Source organism: Ursus americanus, chromosome 22 (assembly GCF_024610735.1).
Source record: "Ursus americanus isolate L20-20 chromosome 22, mUrsAme1.1.p, whole genome shotgun sequence".
In the NCBI taxonomy this organism is placed as follows: domain Eukaryota; kingdom Metazoa; phylum Chordata; class Mammalia; order Carnivora; family Ursidae; genus Ursus; species Ursus americanus.
In genome coordinates, this window is record NC_142148.1 from 28,357,610 (window position 1) to 28,371,484 (window position 13,875).

Sequence of the window (13,875 nt, forward strand, 5' to 3'; positions counted from 1 at the left end):
GATTTCTACAGAAGAGGCGGCTGCCTCATTCTCGTGCTGATACAACACAAACCCACCACGTGCACAACACCCAGAGGGCTCCCTGTGTGGCCGTGTGGGACTCGGAGGGCAGGGGACCCGATGCAAATATGATCGCTACTTGCTGTGCTGTGAGTAATAAAGTTTCTCGTCTCTGATCCAGGAATCGGATGTCTTCAACCAGCATCCGTTAACAGGTTAACAGTAACGTCCGGTTACAGGTGAACTTATTAGCTTGAAAGTAGGGCAAGGTCAAATTCCAAATACTTCCATGTAGTGCGGTGAAGGAGAATAAATGGGCAGTGCTAGAAAGGGCCTTAGGAGAAGGGCTGTCCTTGGGTGTTAGTGCAGGCTGCTCGGGCTGCCAGGACAAAATACCATGGACGAGGGGCATGTCACAGACGGTTATGGTCTTACGTGCTGGAGGCTGGGAAGTCCAAGCTCGAGGTGCTAGCCGATTCATTTCCTGGTGAGGACTCTCTTCCTGGCTTGCAGCCGGCCACCTTCTCACCAGATCCTCACATGGTAGGGGAGAGCTCTCCCTTCCTCTCCTCACAAGGGCACCAACCCTATGGGATTCGTGTCCCATCCTCATGATGTCATTTAACCTTTAGCACCTCCTCACAGGCCCTGTCTCCAAATACAGTCACACTGGGGGTTAAGTCTTCAGCATAGGAATTTCAGGGGGACATAAATATTCAGCCCATAACAGGTGTCATTCAGGTGTCAGTTAAGACTAGAGAGGAGAAAGGCATGTAAAGAAATTTTGAGGGGCACCTAGATGGCTCAGCGGTTAGACATCTGCCTTCGGCTCAGGTCATGATCCCAGCGTCCTGGAATCAAGCCCCACATCGGGCTCCTTGCTCAGCGGGGAGCCTGCTTCTCCCTCTCCCTCTGCTGCTCCCAGTGCTTGTGCTCTCTCTCTGTCAAATAAATGAATAAAATATTTTTTAAAAATAAATGTTGAGAATATGAGGGAGTGGACTAATTATGGAGAAGGGATTCTGAGGGGTATGGCCGATGTTTTGGGAGGAGAGGAAGTGGTGGAGGATGAGTCAGGGCCAAGGAGAAGCAGAGCATCATGGGACTAAGTATGGGGCCAGGAGGGCCAACCTGTGGAATCCACACTTTCATAGGTGAGCAACAGAAACAGGCATGAGAAGCATTAAAACAAACAAAAACTTGTATTGAGTTAAAGTTATTAAAAGTCAGCACTAGGAGTACTACACAGAAATGGGAAAACTCTTACACATGACGACAACATGGATAAACTCTCACAGACCTAACGATGAGTAAAAGCCAAATACAAAAAACTCCATAGCGCATGACACCATTCAGACAAACTCCCAGGATGGAGAAAATTCGTTCACGGTGCTAGAAGTCAGGAGTGGGTGGGCTCCTGGGTGGCTCAGTCGGTTAAGCGTCTGCCTTCAACTCAGGTCACAATCCCAGGGTCTTGGGATTGAGTTCTGCATCGGGCTCCCTGATCAGCGGGGAGCCCGCTTCTCCCTCTGCCTGCCGCTCCCCCTGCTTGTGCTCGCTCTCTATCAAATAAATAAATAAAATTAAAAAAAAAAAAAAGAAAAGAAAAGAAGTCAGGAGAGGGGCATGCACTGACAGGGAGGAGGTACCAGAGAGGCTGCTGGGATGCGGCAAAGGGCTTGTATCTAATCCAGACAGGGGTTATATGGGTATATATGTGCAAAAGCTTTACTGAGGTATACATGTGAAATTACTGCATTATACCATCATTTTAAAAAAATCAACACTTCTTTTAAAAAAAACTAAAAAAAAAAAAAAGGTGGGCATTGGCTCAAATCGATCATCCACATACATTTCACCCAACCTGAAGTCATCTCACCAGGAGAAAGAACTGCCCGCATACAGCCTGACCCAGAATATGGGGCCCCTTGGTCCACCACGCTTGATCAGGTAGGGGGGTTCTATCGCCGGGCCCACACCGGGGTGTGCTAGGGACGGCTTGCCCAGCTCTGGGGAACCTACCATGCGCGTCTCTTCCCGGCACGTCCAGTCGCATCACATCACTAGTTGGACACGAGCCGCAGCGGAAACATACCGCATGAAAATCGGCAAATGCTACGAATCAGGTTTCTTTTTTGAGAGGCAGTTGTTAAACACTTAACCGTCACACCAAGGGACCCTCGGCACCCCCGGCTTACCCAGGAAGTAAATGAAGCTCAGGATAATTAGGAAAGAATATTTAATCATATAAACTGTAATAAGTAGGCAATGATCTTGCCTACTTGAGTCTCCAGGCCCCAAGTCCTTTCCACCATGTGGTGCGTTCCAAGGACCTGGCTCCAACAGGCCAGCTGGCCATTGAAGGTTAAAGAGGAGACGCCTTGACGCTTTCTACCCCAGGAGCGGGTCTGGGTGACAGGGCAGAGCAGGGCTGGGTGACAGGTGGTAGGCGTGCTGAGCTCGTCTCTTTGGGGCACCCTGCGGGACCCCCATGTACCTAATTAGTCATAAGTTCCTGACTTCTATATTCATTACACAAGCACTTGTGGACCAGCCACTGTTCTGAACACGACGGACACCAGAGAAGAGACAAAAATCCCCGTCAGCAAGAGCTACGGGTCGGTAAGTGCCAGCCCTTTTCCATGAAAACATCTCTCTCTTTTGTTCCTCTCATTCCCCCCTGAGCTGCCTTAGTTTAGGTCTTTATTATCTCTTACCTGAACGGTTCCTACCCAACCCCAGGCCCTGTGGGAAGATGGAGGTTCAGGGGAGCCTGAAGAAAAAGACCAACTTTTGAAGACATAATTATATATAACCATGGGAACACAGTGCAAGGAAGGAGCTTTTGAAGGGCCTTGGAAGGGGCCCGTGTGGATGAGGGTCCCTGAAGCTTAAGCCTCCTGGAGAATTGGCCTTTGCCAGGCCCTCTCCCCACTTCACCCAGAACAAGGTGAAAAACAGGCCCATCCCACCCTCCTCTGCTCCCCTCACCCCTTACCGTACCCCTACTTCAGACATGATGGCTTCCTTTCCTGCTGACCCCACAGCCATCAGAAAAGGAATTTGGTCTTGCCCCACAGGTCTTCCCCCCCCCCATCATACTTACATGCTGTCCTTTCCGATTTTCCACCACTGCCTGTGGAGAGCTGAGGGCCGGCTCTCCGGGGACAGTGTTGGACACTGCTACAGGACTGGCTTGGAAACCTGCAGGTCCCGGGCCCTCTCTGAAAGCTACTGGGTGAATAAAGGGGCTGGCTGACTGCACATATTACTGCCCCAGGTGAAATAGTTCCTCTCCACTTCCTCAGTGAGGATGAGCCTGGGTGTCTTTGACTTGGTTTGTGATTGCTAGGGGTGTGGACAACCAGGAAAATGGAGGGGACATGCTGTCTTTCTTCCAGCCTAGAAATGGGAGATGGGCGCTCAACTCTTCTGCCAAAGTGTTGACTCCCGCTGTGTATTATTCAAGATTGAGTAATTCAGCCTAGATTCGGGAGTGGGAGGGATCCCAAGGCAAGACGAACACCTGTAGTGTGGGTCTTGCCCCCAACAACAGGGGAAGTCACCCGGGAGGAAGGCTGAGAGCTGGGGCATACCCACCCGGAAACCTTCTGCGATAGCCCCAGGCATTGTCGTGTTCTCCATGGAACATGTGAACAACCGCATTTAGTGGATGCTTTCATACTTTTATTCTGTCTACATGGTGATAGCTATCAAGAGAACTTGACCTTGAAGTGGATCCAAGTACCTGACACTCTGGGACCTCCAGGGGGCGCTATGGCCCAACACTCAGCCTGGCCAGAGGACTTCTGCCTAACGCACCACCTGAGATCTGTTTTGTGTGGTGTTGCAACCCCTTTTGGAAAGAGAGAATGAGTGAGTTCTGCTGGTTTTTAAAATACTATCTGGGGGCACCTGGGTGGCTCAGTCGGTTAAGCATCTGCCTTTGGCTCAGGTCATGATGTCAGGGTCCTGGGATCGAGCCCCTCATCAGGCTCCTTTGGTGTGGAGTCTGTTTCTCCCTGTCCTTCTGCTGTTCCCCCTGCTTGTGCACTCTCTTGCGCTCACTCTCTCTCTTTCTCAAATAAATAAAATCTTTAAAACTCTGTCTCACGGCCCAGGCCCCCAGAAAAACGCCAGCTCCTCCGCGTCACCTCTGGTGCTCCAGGTGCTAAGAGCTTCCACCTTAAAGCAAGTCAGCAGAGCCACTCACCCAGCTGCACCGGCCTTTCCCTGGGCTGTCCTGGTGTCAGGCCCAGGCCCTTCTTCTGGGCTGGCCCCAGGACTTGTCCCTGCATCGCTCTGGATGACACTGAGCGTTCACAAGTCTCTCATCGCCCCACTGCGATGCCCAGAAAACACAAAACATAAAAACGCGCCCGGAGCTCCAAGAAACAGACTTGCTGAAACTAAAGCAGAGACACTGACCTCCAACCACAAGGACTGACTCAGAATTTTCTCCTGGCCCTTCTCCCTGCGGGCCCAACTGATGCCTTCATGGCTCAGAGGCCTTGCCCCCTGGTTCAGTGGCTCTAACCCAGAAGCCTTTTTCTGGGGCTGCAGGCCCGAGGCAGCCACAAACACCATCCTGGTTGGTTTTTTTTTTTTTTTTTTTTTTTTTTTCTGGTCCCTGTGTTTACTATAGAATAGAAACCCATGCATGTCAGGAGCCCCTCCAAACTGGCCTTAGTTCGGTGCTGCTAACTCCCCTTTCTGCCCCAGGTTAACCCTGAGCACCTAAACCCCAAGTCTACTTTGGGAAGAACCTTCTAGAACCACAAAGATCTGCAACAGCAAAGCCCTTCCACCATCATGAAAAGGAATGTGGACCCTGAAGCCTCCCGGAGAAGAAAGGTGGGGCCATAGTGAGGGCACTGCCTCCGGAGGGACCAGCCAGATGAAAGGCCTGGTGTTGGCAGTGGCAGCCTGTGTTTGGGAAAGAGTAAGATCTTTGGCGTCGGGCAAGCAAGGGACTTGCCCAGAAAGGAAATGGAGGGAAGACTGGCAAGAGACATGTGGATCAGGCATCAAAGGGCTTAGAGACCCTAAAAAGGCTGAGTCCCTAAATGTCTACTTGGGGGCCACTAGAGACATAGGGAAGTTTCTAAGCAAGAGACAGCAGGAGGATGGAGCGTGATTGGGGCGGGCAGCTGGGGGCAGGGAGATAGTGTCAGAGATGAACTCCTGGCCCCAAGCCTGATGGGCATCAGAAGTTTCCATGGACAGACATGGGGAGGGGGGCAGAAGGAAGAGCTGGATTGCAGAGACCAAGCAGCCTTATTCCTGGCCCAGGGACAGAGCTATGGTGTTAAGGACCCTCTGTAGAGCCAGGTGCACCCCTCGTCCTCAGGAGTCAAGGCCAGCTCGTGCTCACCAGTCGATGTTCAGGACGGCAGAAGCAGGATGGAGGCCCACCCTAGGAGATCGTGTCCCCAAGACCCTCTGAGGCTGTGGAAGAGCATTAGCGCTCTGAGGGAAGAAGGGAGAAGGAAGCAAGGCCCAGCAGCCTGGGGCACTCGCAGGCGCAAGAGAGGCAGAGAGCTCTGGTCCTCAGGATGGCCCTCGCTATGGGGTGTGTGGAAGGAGGAGGGCTGGAGAGCCCGGGGCTGCAGGGAGCCAGAGGGCCTGAGGCCTGAGCGCAGAGCACACAGCGGCAGAGCTGGAAGGGAGCCAGACCACTAGGGCTTCGGGAGTGGCTTGCTGGGGGCTGGCGAGGCATCCTTGGGGGAGTACTCCTAGGGACTCTAAGAAACAGGAGGGGCACAAGTTGGAGGAGGAGGCGGGGACAAGGGGAGGGTTCTTTTAAGAATGAGGAGGTCGGAGCTGAGGAAAGGAGGACCAAGACACGCACGGATCAGATGGGGCAACATCTGGAGGTGCAGAAGATGGGACTTAGTAAAGCGGTCCCTGAGTCCCCATGTTTACCGGGGGCGCAAGGAGAGAACAGAATGGGCGATGAGCCTGAGAATGGATGGAAACCACGAACGGCTGAGAGAGACAGCGGGATCCTGCCACCGTTCCCCAGACCCTCTCCATTAAGTAAGAGGTAGGCCGTCTGCTGGAAATTTCGAGAGCCAGAGATAGCTTTGAAGATTGTAGAGAGGGGTGAAGCAAGTATGGAACGCTTTAGGAGGGGGTCTCTAAAGCAACGCTTCTCAAATGTGATGTGTACATAAGTCACCTGGGATCTTGTTCAAATGTCGGTTCTGATTCAGCTGGCCGGGGCAGAGCCTAAGACGCTGCGTTTCTAACAGGCTCCCACGTATTGCTGCTGCTGCTGCTGCTGGGCCAGGACCATGCTGGGAGGAGCAAGGATTTAGAGTCAGATAAGGAGAAGGAGAAAGACTGGCAGAAGAACTCACCATAACGAGAGACTTACCTTTGATAATCGCACCCAGGGTAAAAGCTGACACTTGGAGAAGTCTGTGTGGGAGCCACAGGCCCTGCAGGTGATGGGAGGGGGGCCATGGAGAAGGAAGCATGGCAAAGAGGAAAGAAGCCAAGAGAGAAGGTGAGCTTCTGGGGTGATAGGAGGCCCAGCAGTGCCCCTGGGACCCCTCATCTAGGTCAATGTGGGGTGGACCACCAACTGCACATTTGGAGGCCCCCCAACAGAGGATGGGAGTCGACTGGGGCAGGAAAGTGGTATTCCAGGGGTATCTGAGAATGCAAGCCGCAGGCAGGGCAGGCCACCCCCGAGCTGTTCTGCAGGAAGGTACTGGACTATTATTCTGGACTTGTTCAAAGCTTGGCCAGGACACATCAAGCCAGAGTGTGAGGAGAGGGACAGAAATGGCTCTGCCCCTAGGAACAGGGGTGAGATGATTTCTGTGCCAGAAACTAAAAAAAAAAAAAAAGAAAGAAAAAAAAAAAAAGAGGAATGAAATCTGTGAAGGAAGGAGCTGGGGAGAAAGAGGAGGTGAGTTGGGCTCCGAGTCCTAACTGAGCCCTAAGGGTCCAACTTGCAGTCAGAAATCAAGAGGTTTCAGAAAGGCACAGGCTGGAAACAAAAATGCTTTAGGTTCAGGCGACCCAGGGCAGGGGCCGAGGGGTGGAGTGTGCAGGGACGCCACTCAGCTGTCTGGGGCCCAGTCTAAGGGAGAGAGGGAGCTTTGAGTCCTAGGCTGAGGTTCAACCGAGGTCAGGTTCACCAGGGGAAATGCAAGGAGGACAGCAGGGGCGAGCAAAGAACATCAAGAGTAAAAGCACGGAGGCGTCGAAATGAGCCGCAAGTGCAGGAACGGGGTGCCAGCGTGGGGAATACGGCGGGTACTCGGAGAGGGAGGTGAGGCCAGCAGCCCGAGCTCTGTCCCGCGGCGACCCGGAGGCGGCGGCGGTTTCTGAGCGCGGCGTGGCGCGCTCCCCCGGCTTTGGCGCGGTTCGCTCGCCGCGCAGCCCCGGCTGCCCCCTGCCCGGGCCTCCCAGGGCCCGCGGGTCCGTCCTGTTCCTCCCCGCGGCCTCGTGCAGGCCGCAGCCCCCAGCCCGGGCGACCGACTCGCCAGGATCCGCCCCGCCGCGGCGGCCCGGACCCAGCCGCTCCTCCCCCGATGATGTCACGTCCCCGGCCGCCCCTCGGCCGGCCGCGCCGCCCCGCCCCCGCCTCCCCCGGCCCCCAGTCCCCTGGGCCCGCCCGCTCCCGCCATCCCTCCTCCCGCCCGCGCTCCCTCCCTTCGACTCCCGCTCCCCCGGGAGCGGCGGCGGCGGCGGGATGGCCCGGGCCCGCGGCCAGGCCCCGGGGAGCGGCGGCCGGAGGCGGCCGCGGCGGGGCGGCGCGGGAACCGGGCCCCGGGGGGAGTCGGCCGGGTTGCTGCTGCTGCTGCTCCAGGTGCTGCCGCCCGGGGCTGCGGCAGGGCCGGGGCGCCGGGGCACGCGGGGCTCCGGCGGCGGCGGCGGCGTCTGCTGGCCCGGCGCTGCCCCTGCCTTTCCCCGGGACGCGCGGCTGCTGCTGCTCCTGCCGCCGCTGCCGCCGCTGTCGCCGCCGCCGCCGAGCTCCGCGCCCGCAGCCTCCGCCTCCCGGATGGTAATCAGCGCCCCGCGCCGGCGCCGCGGGCGGGCGGGAGGTGGGGGGGGCGCGAGGGGGAAAGGGCGGGCAGCCCCGCGCCCCCGCCTCGCCGGAGGCAGCTCCCGGGGCGCTCGGCCCCCCCCCCTCCGACGACCGCGGCCCTGGGCAGCCGCCAGAGCGCGCCTCTGGGGCGCCTCCGCGCGGACCGGGTGCCGGCTCCGCTCCCGCCCTCCCCGCCTCGCTCGCAGTCCGCCCGCCGGCGCTCAGGCCGCGGGGGAATCCCTCCATCTCCCCGCCCCGCGCCCCGGGAGGGGAGGGGACAGCGCCGGCGCTCGCGGACCCGCTTTCTCCGAGGGAGCGCCCGAGAGGCGAGCGCGCACTGAGACGCGGGGACCAGGCGCTGCGCTGCGCTCCTGGAGGCGCCCGCTGCCGTCGGGTCGGGCTGAGCCGAGCCGCCCGCAGCCTCGGCTGGACCGCATTCCCGGCGGCGGGGGCGCCCACCGACTGCGCGCCCCTATGTTCCCCGCGCAGGACACTCTGCCCCGCGGCGGGCTGAACCTGAAGGAGGAGCCGCTGCTGCCCGCCGGCTTGGGCTCGGTGCGCTCCTGGATGCAGGGCGCGGGCATCCTGGACGCCAGCACCGCGGCGCAGAGGTAAGCGCTTGGACGCGACCCGGCGCGCTCGGGTTGGACGGCTCCGCGCCGCCTTCGCTCAGCCTGCTGAGCTGCTGGGGCGAGGGGTGGGGGGAGCCCTAACTCTGGACAGTCCCGACAAGCTCTCCCGCCCACCCTGCCCGGAGCGCCTCCGCTTCCTCCTGAGGATATGGGGCGGGCCGGGGCGGGGCTTCTGCCACCCCTGCCGCTGCCCCAGCTCTGATATCTGATTTCTGACTGTCGCTCGGGGGGCCGGGCGGTCCATGGCTCTAGAATAGAAGGTATCCCCGCTGCCCGCCGTCCCTGAGCCATGACCCACAGCCACCGGCCGTCAAGTAACAGACAACCCCTCCTTCGTGGGCAGTCCCAGTACCTCTCCTTGTCCAATTCCGAGGCTCTCCGCCAGCAAAGGCACAAAACCCAGCCCCCTGTCTGCTTTCCCACGCCCCTCAGAGTTGAAGGAGGGGTGCGTGTGGAGCCAGAGAAGCGGCCGGGGGGCTGAAGAGTGGGAAACAGGCGAGCTGGACAGTCACCTTGGCTGGAATGATTGGGGCTGGGGCTGGGGCTGGGCGCTCAGGCCCCGCCTCTCCTCAAAGTGAAGAGCCCTGGAGGAGGCAGAGGGTTCCTGGGAACCCAGCACCTCTGTTCCTCTCCTCTGACACCTTTGCAGGAGTCTGGGCACGGGGCCTGGGTAGGGAATGGACTCCTGGATTTGGAAAGGAAGTTTAAAGGGTTTGTTGACCTGCCCCCACAAGACCTGACCACGGACTTTTTTGTGCCCTTACTTGTGAGCGGTGCGCTGGGGGGGGGGGGTACATATCCTACGGGAGTTCTCAGTGGTTAGGACTAAGGAGGGGCTGCCTCTGCAGACCCCTGGGGCACGTGGGAGCTTGGCTTCCCCGAGGTCTGAGCAGCTGCTCCTCCAGCAGCCTGAAGGGATTCTACGGGAGGGCTGCCAGGGCCGAGCAGGCCTGGCGCACCGGCCCAACATTCCCATCCCCGGCCCTGTTCAGCGGACACCGCTCCTCGTCCAAGCCCAGCCTCAGCCCTTAACAGACACACACCTTGTTTCCTTTGCCAACCAAACCTGTGTCTCTGCACCCTGTCCTTTGCTGACTGTCAGCAGGGAGTGCTGGGGGCTCTCCCTGGAGCTCATCTCTTCAAGAGGAGAGGGTCTTGCTATGAATTAATTTACATAGTTTTACTCATGATATAACTATATTCCAGAAAAATTGGTAAGTAGAAAACAAAAGTCCACCTTTCTAATACAACTACCGTCAGCATTTTAGTGTATTTCCTTCCCATCTTTTTCCCAATCATGCCCCACCCCCCCACGCCGGGCCCTGGGCTGTGCATATAGTTCTGTATACTGCCTGGTTTTCTGTTGGTTCTGTTTTTTATTTAATTTGAGATGGTCAGTTCCTTAATGGGGGCTCCATCTTTTTCTCTACCACTGGCTGTGGTGAGAGCTCCTTGTGAAAATGGGTGAAGAATTCCAGGGGGGCCCTGGGGTTTAGGATTCTTATTTATCTCTGACCGGACCCTCTGTCCCTGTGTCAAGGCAGCAGATTTGATGAGGGGGAAGCAGATGTGAAAGAGTTGGCGCTCTTATAGCCTGTATGGGTGCAGAAGTGTGGGGATGGGGCCCTTTCCCAGAGGATCTGAACATCAGCGGTGTGGTCTGCACGTGGTGGGGGGGGGGTCTTGAGTGGCATTGAGGTGTCCCACCTGAGTCTTGGGGGCCGCATCACTGGGACTCAGATGGCTTCCCCTATTGGAAGAGGGGCATTTCTTCAGGCCTGGCTCCTTATTTGCAAATCCAGAGACTTCTGTGCCTCAGGACACAGCTTGGGAGCACACCCCTGCCCCATTTGGTTGACTCTGGACCACCTTCCTCCTTGTGGGGGGGGGGGGGAGCAGGCTAATCCTTTCTCCTCATTCTTCCCAAAGTGACCCATCATCTCTCCCATTTGTGTCTTGATCCCCAGTCAGTCCTCGGCTCAGGTCTTTCCATCCTGAAATAGCAACAAGCATTCCTTTCCCCGTCCTTACCTCCCTCTTCAACCTCTGCCTGCTTTCTCTCCCTCTCACCTCTGGAAAACTTGCCCAGGAGCACTCTTCCCCAAGCCTGCTTGGGATCTGACGGTCGATGCCTTGCCCCACAGCCCCCTGATTGTCAAGACTCCTAGATATCAAGGCTCCTAGATGTTTCTTCATGTCCGAGGTCAACTTTTAAGAATGGTTTGCCCTTGCCCTCCACCTCTTTCCTCCCTGGCTTGAAGGTTAATCTATCCCCGTTCCCCACCACAGCCTCCTAGCCCACTGCCCCAGCCGCAGTCTCTCACCTTTCCCTTGAAACCATCTGCCATGCCCCAGGGGGACCAGAGCAATATTTCCGAAGAACTCTTCTCTGATCATGTCCTTCTCCAATTAAAAGCTTCAGTCACCCCCACTTCCTCCCAGGTATTCAGCACTCAGAGCTCGTTTAACTCCAAACTCCCTTCCAGCCCTTGGCACGATACTTGGTATCCAATAATGCCTCTTGAAACTGTTCCCCTGGCCCCAGCACCCACATAGCCACTGAATAAAGTCTTACAGTCTCAGGGACCCACAGCACCCAGCACCTTCTATGTGTGTCCTCCCACCCGGACCTCAGGAACAGGTCTCAGTGCTGCCTACGGATGCTGGCCACAGGCCAGAGTCAGCAGTGCCCCACCAGCCCGTGCCTTCCTTTAGGGCAAGGATGGTGGCTTATTCATGCTTGTGTCCACAGCACCGGGACAGGCTGGAGCAGTCAGTGGGGGGGGGGCAACGAGTATTTGCTGAAGGAAACAGCAGTACATGTTAGAAAGTTCCCAGATCCCTTTCTGTTGGGTTTCCCTCCCCATGTTGGTGGTCTCCAGCTCTACCTGATTCCAGGAACCAGATATTGGGCAGCGGCTGCTTCCCAGCTTTATGACGCCAAGTTTTACAGAAGATGGAGATGGAGGAGAAGGCCCAGAACCTGCCAAGATCAGTGAGGGAGGCTCTGCCAACAGGAAGGAAAGTTCTGAGCAAAAGAGGAGTAGGAAAAGAGATGGGTTCCTTGCCCTTGCCCTGGAGGCAAGAGGGGAGGGAAGAGAAGTCTGGCATCCCCAAGGGCTGACAGGATCTTCCCCGTGGGGAGCTCTGCACAAGGACCCCTGGCCAGTGCTGCCACTTTATCTCCGAGTCGCAGATGCCAGCCCCAGCCTGTGTTCCCCGGACTGCCCTGCAGACCCGTCCTCTTGCTGGGGTGTTTACCCAGAAGCAGCTCTCCTCTCCTGCTGTGATTCCCAGCCCCAGGGAGACCCCTGCAGGACCCAAGCCCGCCCTCCCCCTCGAGCCAGTCCCAGCACACAGGCAGGCCCTGAGAAAGCCAGCTGGGCTGCCTTTCCTGTAAGCAGCTGCGCGCTAGCCTCCCTGCTAGGAAATGCTTTTGTTTGCTTTAATAATTAATAGCCGCTCCTCAGCCTGGGACCTGGCAGGCAGGCCCGTGGGTGGGTGGCGAGGGAGTGGGCAGAGAGAAGCAGGGTGGGCAGGCTTTAGGTGGAATGGAGGGCCAGAGGAAGGGTGGGAGAGCTGGCTAGTGAGATCCTTCCCCTCCCCCCACCCCACTGGGGGACTTCCGTGGCCACCGAGACAACTTCCTGTGGCAGGTGAGGCCGCCTGCTGCCGCTGCCCCGCAGCAGGAATAGGGCAAAGCCTCCCCTCCCACAGGCCCCTCTGGACTCAGGTTCAGAGCCTCCAGGTCCTCCCTCTGCCCACATTTTCCAGGTGGGTGTGCCCCAGTGGGCGCAGCTTTTATCTTCCTGGTCTGTGGCACAGCTAGGCTCTGGGCCGGTGGGGCTGGGCAGGGCTAGGCCACAGACCTTGGCTGCGGCCAGGAATGCCAGGCCCAGTTGGATGGCCATCAGCAGGCCCAGGGGCCCAGGGGAGGCCTGCAGGGAGCCGGGCCAGTGGAACCCTTGGAGGAAGGAGAGAGGACACAGAGATAAGAGAGATCTATGGGCCAGGATGGGCAAAAGAAAGGCTTAGATTAGCGGAGATTTTAGGGAAAGCTGAGACAAAGGATGGGATGCAGGAGACATGCTTTTGTTCCTTCCACCTCCTAGGGGCGGGCAGGTAAAAAGGAGCCTCCCCCTCATTGCAGGTGACCTTAGGGCTTGTCTCCATCTCCCCAGCATCCCAGATTCCAAGGCAGATCAGGCCCAAGCCAAGGCACTGCTCAGAACCTTGGGCTATGAAGGCGGCAAGAGTTTAGGATTGGGTAGGGGGCAGGGGGATGCAGAAGATCTGAGGACGCCCCTGGGGGGAGGCCAAACTCCAGCCTGGGCCACTTGTCCTCTGAGGGGTTTGGGATGCTTGTTTTAAATTGCTCGTATTTATTATAAGCATGTAGTCAGGAATGTAAGGAGCCCCAAGTGGCCTGCTGAGGACAGAGTTGAGATGGTGTGGTGCCCTCTGTGCTAGAAAGCTGTGGCAGGGTCCGGCAGCTGCCTCGAGAAGGGCCCTGGTGGGTCCTGCCCTGCTCTGGGAAGGAGCATCTCCAGGGGCCACTGTGGCCCCCTCAATAGCAGCTAGACAACTCCGCAGCCCCCAGCCTGCCCTCAGATGCGTCCCCCAAGCGCAGGCCACCTGAATGGCCCTGGCCAGGAAGGTCAGGTTGTCCTTGGTGTCAACTTTAACCTGGATTCCCAGCACCGTACTCAGGAAGCCCATGCGCATTCGTGCTTCCTGCAAAGCAGGCGTCCTCAGACCATCAAGTCTCTGCACCCACCAAAGCTCTTCTGCCACCGTCGCCCGTAACTTATGGACTATTCCAGAGCAGAAGATGGGAGGGGGGGTGAGCAGGCCATGGTAGAGATACGAAAAGGAGCGCTTTCTCCTCTCACGTCCAGGTTCGTGAGTACGAGAGCGAGTGCCTCACCACCTCAGCACACTCCGGAGTTGAGAGGAAGCTGTTTTGAACATTTTGTTGAAAACAATCTTTTTAAGAAAGCCAAGAGATGTGTGATTCTTTTTGGAGGCTCACAAAAGTGATGAATGGGGCCGTTCTCACCATTCAGCTGCATCTATCTGAAGAAGGCGCCTGTGCCGCGTGGTTTTGCACTAATGATACTAAGGGAATGAGATGTTTCTGAATTGATAGGCTCCAGGAGCACATGTACCAGGTGAGGCCGTTCTTATGCCTACCTGCCA

General features: G+C 57.4%; 1 protein-coding gene and 1 long non-coding RNA gene across 3 annotated transcripts in view; one reads left to right on the plus strand and one right to left on the minus strand.

Annotated features, from left to right (window-relative positions):
- Window positions 1-1,183: 1,183 nt before the first annotated feature.
- LOC148108051 (uncharacterized) lies at window positions 1,184-6,511 on the minus strand. The gene is made up of 2 exons (XR_015720934.1): window positions 6,380-6,511; window positions 1,184-6,299 (listed from the first exon to the last, which is right to left on the minus strand). It is a non-coding gene; the product is annotated as an uncharacterized LOC148108051 (long non-coding RNA).
- EBF4 (EBF transcription factor 4) overlaps window positions 6,430-13,875 on the plus strand; it is a 56,992-nt gene continuing 49,546 nt past the window's right edge. Inside the window, exons 1-2 of one of the 2 annotated variants that reach the window (XM_087853714.1) lie at window positions 6,430-6,511; window positions 8,534-8,655. In XM_087853714.1, coding sequence (XP_087709840.1) covers window positions 6,467-6,511; window positions 8,534-8,655 — 167 coding nt within the window. In that variant the 5' untranslated portion in view covers window positions 6,430-6,466. Of the gene's footprint in view, window positions 6,512-7,626; window positions 8,021-8,533; window positions 8,656-13,875 lie in introns of those variants that run through there. The other variant, XM_045807965.2, reaches the window with a different exon arrangement.